Genomic DNA, 6,303 nt, shown 5'->3' with positions numbered 1-6,303 from the left:
GATGTTTCAAAGGCTACAGTAACAGCAGCTGGTCCCACCGGTGGTTCAAAGGAGAACATGACAGGTCTCAGGTCTGTTAAGGATAATTACAATTATTATCGACACCAAACCAAAAACTTGGGTGTGAGGGTTCAATTTTATTATCAACAACCTGTTAGTAGCTTTTCAAGGTTTGGAAATGACGTTAGCACTTCATTTTTGGAAGCAGATGGTGATTTTTGGTTTAAAATTGCAGTGAATCTTACAGGAAGTGCTCAGAAATCACTTTCTCGACGTCTGATTCAAAACCATTGAGTTAAAAACAGATTCTGTGCAGATCTACATCTGATCAGCTCCTCAACAACACAAGCACTTATTACAACTTTATTAATGTTACATTTAGATGCACATGAAATGCAGAATAAGTCAAATAACTGCCCCAAGCCAGTGTGGTCAGTCCTTAATAATACAGTTCTACTTAATTTATAAACACAAAGCAATGAGGGATTCTTGTTTCTTGTGGAAATCAATTCACAGCTCCTGAAATTCCAATTTTATAGACAAATAAATGAGACTGAAGTGGTTTCTGAAGGCACCGAGGAGTTCTCTGATATAAACTTCTTGAACAGACGCAGAGATGCTGGCAAAAACTCACAATCTTCCAAAGCAGAAGAAGAAATTGGCTTTCGAGATGTGTTCATCTCTACATAAATTATTTACAATCATCACTCATGAACGGATTAGGTTTGTTCAGTGAGCAGTAACAGGCTTCCTGTTACTGTTATTAGCAGTTGGGAATAAGTGCATTTGCGGTTGTTCACTTGCAAGGACGCCATCGGTGGAATTTTAAATCCATCACATCTTGGAGGATGCAGCCACGGCAGATGCTCCTGGACGGGTGTACACGCGCACGTGAGCATTCTGCCAAGGACAAAATTGCGCAGAGGAAGACAAAGTGACTCAGTACTCCATTCATTGTTACCAACAAAAAAACCTTGATACAAGGGCAGAAAGGGCAACAAAGTGCATGAAAGGTGTGTGTCTGACCTTCTCCGCCTCCTCGTTGTACTTGTCGAGAAATATCTGGACCCTGCTGGCGTAGTCTGGATGGATTGCCTTCAAGTTCTCAACCTGCACAAACCAGAAAACAATGAAAAAAAATAGAACATAGACTGAGCATCTAATAATGTCAAGTTAGATTATAATTACTCCAACACAAATTTACAGTTAGTGCATTGAAAGAAAGAAAAACAAAATTGCAGTTGCAAGGACACTCTCAAAACCTCAAACCCACAGGAAATAAGCTTGTTTGGGTTTCTTGGAAAATAAAACAATTTATAAGCATTTGGTTAAAGTGACCACAATAAATTGCACGTGCAGACCGCTGGGAAAATGGCCTGAATCCCTGGGGTACTGATAGTGTTTGGACTCACCATGCGTTTCTGGATGAAGAGCTGAGCCCCCTTCAAGGATCCTGCAAAGTTCTCACAGAGTCGCTGGCGCTCCTCATCATTGAGCACCTCAGTGTAGAAGGTGCGAACCTGAAATTAAGTACACAAATAAGAGTTGAAACCCTGGATTTGTCCACTTAAGTGAGATGTGAGGAGATGAATCCACCTGCAAAGTTGTAAGAAAAGGGTAAAGGATTTTTTTTTAAAATACCTGAGTGACATTATCCTCATCTGAACTGTTGTAACGGGCCACATCGGGATACACCTTGAACTTTGACTCCACGCACTGAGGCTGGATCTCTGGGGCGCTGAAGCTGTTGGGATAGTAGTTTGGAGCTCCACCTAGAGGACAGAAGAAGATAACGCATGTGAGCTGGAACATGCTTTAGCGTAGCTTTGTGTTAAATTATTCCCCAAAAAATCATAGGTGGCACACACCCTGGTTGTCAGACATGCACATCGGACCATCGCGCTGGTAGTTGGCCACACGGGCTCTGTAGGGGCAGTTGACTGGGATCTGCAGATAGTTGGCCCCCAGTCGGTGTCGATGCGTGTCCGGATAAGAGAAGAGGCGGCCCTAAAGAAAAAGGCTCAACGTTTACACACTACCGCACCAGACAGAGGCACCAAGGCGCCGTGAGAGCGGAGGACTGCAACGGGTTTCCGGATCACCTGCAGCATCTTGTCAGGGCTTGGCTCAATGCCTGGGGGCATGTTGCTGGGGTCATGGGCCATCTGCTCCACTTGTGCAAAGTAGTTGACTGGGTTCCTGTTGAGGACCATTTTACCCACTGGGATCAGAGGGTATTCTTTATGCGACCAAACCTAAAAGACAAAACTTGTAAACACCCACTGGGAAACTACAAACCATCAAGGTTACGCTAAGATAAAAAGAGAGCATCATGAAGGATTTATGTGTGGGGGAGAGAAAGTTATGTGCGGTTTTTAGGCTTTAATAATCACGACACTAAATTAGTTCTTCGTTTCTAAATGACGGCTACATTCGCCAGGGAGGAGATACCTTGGTAAGATCAAAGGGGTTGAAGTGGAATTTCTCCGCCTGTTCAAAAGTCATGACCTGGATGTAGAAGGTCCAGGATGGGTAGTTACCATTGGCAATGGCATTAAAGAGGTCTCCAATGGCATAGTCCGGGTTGGCGGAGGCCAGACGCCCTGCCTCCTCCACGGACAGATTCTTGATTCCTTGATCAGTCTATAAGGCAAAAACGTGTTCTAAGAAGAGAATCTACACGTTTAAAGAAACCCTGATCGAGACGTCAGACAGACCTTGAAGTGGAACTTGCAGTAGACACATTCCCCTTTGGCATTGACCAGTTTGAAGGTGTGGGAGCCGTAGCCATTCATGTGGCGGTAGCCATCAGGCAATCCCCGATCGCTGAACATGAAAGACACCTGCAAACAGGCAGACGATATTTGTGACACACTTCACAGTCATAGTCACCACTATTTTAAAGAAGCCTGTGTGCCTTTTTAGGGACACAATTACATTTATGTAAATGTCAGCAGCTTATATGAAGTCATTGACATTTATTACATAAGCTAACGATCGTTTTCATTAAAATCAACATGTCTCGCCTGCGCGCACTTGGCTTATATGCGCGTTCAGCAGCGGGTTCGGGGTGGGCAGCAGATACCTGATGCAGACTCTCCGGCCTCAGGCTCCAGAAGTCCCACACCATGTCAGGGTCTTTCATGTGGGTTTGGGGGTTTCGCTTCTGCGTGTGGATGAAGGACGGGAACTGCACAGTGCATAGGAGCCACACGTGACATGTTTGACATGACCCGTGTGATTATGGCACAAACTGTAACGTTTTTACGCCTCACACTCACCAACAGGGCGTCCCTGATGAAGAAAATGGGGGTGTTGTTGCCAGTCAGGTCCCAGTTGCCCTCTTCAGTGTAAAACTTGACTGCAAAGCCTCGTGGATCTCGCACGGTGTCAGCTGACCCCGATTCGCCACCTGAAAGGAAACATATTCTCCACTATCGCTTGATATTCTTCCAGTGTAAAAAAACCAAACAAGATCTCACCAAAATGTAAGTACTGGAGGTCAGATTCACCCTTTACGCACAGGTGTGGTGCTACTCACCCACGGTGGAGAAGCGGACAGCGATGGGCGTTGTCTTGCCGACATGTTCAAACAATTTGGCCTTGCAATAGCGGGTGATGTCATGAGTCACCTCAAAGTAGCCAAACGCTCCTGGATTATGTAGGAAACAATAATATCACAGTTTGCTTCACCACATTCAAAACCATGGTGGTCCAGCTAGTTAAATGTTATACAAACGTTATCTGCCCATCGTGTGGCCAAAGTCTGCCCTACAAGATAAACTTATCAGGATAAACATTTGACTGGGATTAATCCTAAATAACAAAGTCTGCAAAATACTACTTTTCAGACGTGTTGCTGTTGGTGCAACATGGAAACAGTGAGACATTATTAGAACCTCAGTCTTGCGCAGGAACCAAAAATGTATTTGATAATTAAAATAACTTCTAAAGAGAAGGTTGAGGCGACTCCTCAACACTCACCTGCCCCTTTGGCGTGCACGACTCTCTCTGGGATTCGCTCACGATCAAAGTGGGCCATCTCGTCTGTGAAGACCACATCTTGGACCAGCAGGGGACCCTTGGGTCCTGCTGTCTGCAGATTCAGTTTGTCCCCAATGGGATGGCCACCCCCCGTGGTCAGGATGTCAGGCCGCTGTTGCAAAACAAAATGCAGACAAGATTTAGGGCTCAGAAAAAAAAAAGAAGGATTATGCGTCTTAACCAACAAGAATACAATCATTACTTCATAAACCGCGCCCTTGAGTAATTTGTTAATTCATTGTTGAACAAGGTTTATTCTGTATTATCTAGAACCCCTGTTATGTAACTCAATTCTCTTAAGTGCATCAATGGCAAGAGAGTCAAAGCCAAACCTGTGCATGTACCAACAATCTAAATCTTTGGTTCCGGTGATATGGATTAATTTCTAATGACTCTAATGACTAATGTTATTTAAATTCTAATGTTGAGAAACTGGTCGTTACATAACTTAATGCTTTACAGATCGGTAAAGACAGACAATATCTGAACATTTAGAAATACCAGAGGATCTAGGCAGACGCTTGTGTGCAATGATGTTTGAAGTGCCAGGACCCAAATATGTGGAAAAATATAAACCTGACTCCACCATATGTGTTGAAACTAACGTGGAGAGCTCAAATGGTCTCTATTGTCCTCTTCACTCTTATGGTCACAACCGTGTTTATTATTCAGGGATGGATTCATGGTCTCATAACTAGTGTAAAAAGGTTTGGAGAAGCCTGAAACCTTCACACAAATAAGGGGAAACTGCCACAAAGGGACAGAGGTCGTGAATTTAAGAGGTTAACTATGCGCTGCGTGTTTGTTATACAATTCGGGGTTGAAGTTCACTAAGTATCTGCACAATGAACCAGTTCCTAATCAAACCGTTTGCATATGCATTGAGATCTTTTCATATTCAAGTCAGGAAACATTGAACATGAAACCAGCACAGGGGTTTGTTTTATGTCTTTTTGCAATCAAACTTAGCAGGTTTGCTACCAACCAGAAAATCGACATTACAACATTATAAGATACAGCAAGCAAGCAACAGTGTTTAGCTGCAAGGGGGGGTTCATGTAAATGATTGTTGGCTACGGCTCGGAAGAAAATTCCGACATTATGGGTGAAAATTTGCGATTTTGAACCTTTCATGACCCCTCACCCAAATATTCCAAGCGAGACAGTGCAGCGCAGCAACAACTCTGAACGTAGATATCCACCCACCTGATAGCCACGACTCTCCTTCCACAGCTTCATCTGATCGGTCGCTTTGTCTCTTTTGTCAGCCATGTCGACGGCTCGGGGAGGCGATGCTTCACAAAGTTGTGGAGAAATGCGTTATTTCTGCAGCCTGGAGTCTTATATTTCTTCCTGGACCTCAGCCGATAGGCCCCGCCTCCTTCACGCTCCTCTTCTCTGATTGGCTGGTAGGCGGGAATTGACCCATTTTCTCATCTGGTTGAACGGCGGAAGTGGAGGCGGAATAAAAACATCTATCTGGTGTTTTTACGTAAATTAGTAGGTTAAATAAATTTGACTCTTCCTACTTTCAGGTTTGCAAACAAAACAATGACTTGCGAAGTTTTTTGGTATAACAAATGACTGCCATTAAAGGGCCAGTATATAACATTCAGCGACATCTAGCGGCGGGGATAGAGATTGCAAGATTTCATAGCTTCCTTTTTTTCTTTACCCTTATCCTGCCCACCCAGCAGTGAGGCACACCCCACTGGCATATCATATTTTTTGCGTCAGACAGATTTTGCCTTGTCAGGATGAGTCTGTTGAAGTCAACATGTATCATGATGAGTATTAAAAATGTATTTTATGTATGAGTGTTGGACCTGACTGCCGGGAAAAAACAGTAACTAGCAAACTATCACAGCAAAACAACACACATAAAAAGAGAACAAAAAGAAAAAGAAACTAGCAAACCCCCCAAAATAATAACCACTTCACCCCCCACCATACCAATCCAGGAACAATAGACAGAATCCCCAATTTGTACCCTTTAAATGCAGGACAGAAGAGAAGAATGTCGTGCACAGAAATTAAAATATGTACATGACAGCTGCATAGTTTAAAATAAAAGGCATTTACTCACAGAAAGCTTTCAGTCGTTGCATCTCCTAAGGTCCCAGGTGTCTGGACAGCACTTTAGTGCACCTTCCATATTAACCTACAATAGCTCAATGACTTTAGGATGTAGTGTTCAATCCTGTTAGTGTCCAGTACCTCACTGGAACAGCTCAATAACGTCTAAAAAACCAAAGAAAA

The 6,303-nt window shown here is 43.6% G+C and overlaps 1 protein-coding gene across 1 annotated transcript; it reads right to left on the bottom strand.

The window, feature by feature from the left end:
• Positions 1-117: 117 nt before the first annotated feature.
• cat (catalase) lies at positions 118-5,410 on the bottom strand. Its single transcript, XM_003967472.3, has 13 exons — positions 5,251-5,410; positions 3,985-4,156; positions 3,542-3,652; positions 3,282-3,412; positions 3,086-3,190; positions 2,718-2,843; positions 2,452-2,643; positions 2,103-2,255; positions 1,869-2,007; positions 1,642-1,772; positions 1,413-1,520; positions 1,027-1,110; positions 118-900 (listed from the first exon to the last, which is right to left on the bottom strand). The coding sequence occupies exons 1-13, from the start codon at positions 5,314-5,316 to the stop codon at positions 835-837; spliced, it is 1,584 nt and encodes a 527-aa protein (XP_003967521.1). The 5' UTR covers positions 5,317-5,410; the 3' UTR covers positions 118-834.
• Between the last annotated feature and the right edge of the window lie 893 nt (positions 5,411-6,303).

Source organism: Takifugu rubripes, chromosome 9 (assembly GCF_901000725.2).
Source record: "Takifugu rubripes chromosome 9, fTakRub1.2, whole genome shotgun sequence".
In the NCBI taxonomy this organism is placed as follows: Eukaryota; Metazoa; Chordata; class Actinopteri; order Tetraodontiformes; family Tetraodontidae; genus Takifugu; species Takifugu rubripes.
The sequence above is the reverse complement of the archived record's forward strand: the minus strand, read 5'-3'. Positions and strand labels throughout refer to the sequence as shown.

Excerpts from the sequence above, each read along its gene's own strand:
- cat (XM_003967472.3), bottom strand. The coding sequence starts at position 5,316 with ATGGCTGACAAAAGAGACAAAGCGACCGATCAGATGAAGCTGTGGAAG. Across the intron at positions 3,191-3,281 it reads TCATCAGGGACGCCCTGTTG|TTCCCGTCCTTCATCCACAC; the intron begins GTGAGTGTGAGG and ends TGCACTGTGCAG. Across the intron at positions 1,521-1,641 it reads ATGAGGATAATGTCACTCAG|GTTCGCACCTTCTACACTGA; the intron begins GTATTTTAAAAA and ends ACTTAATTTCAG.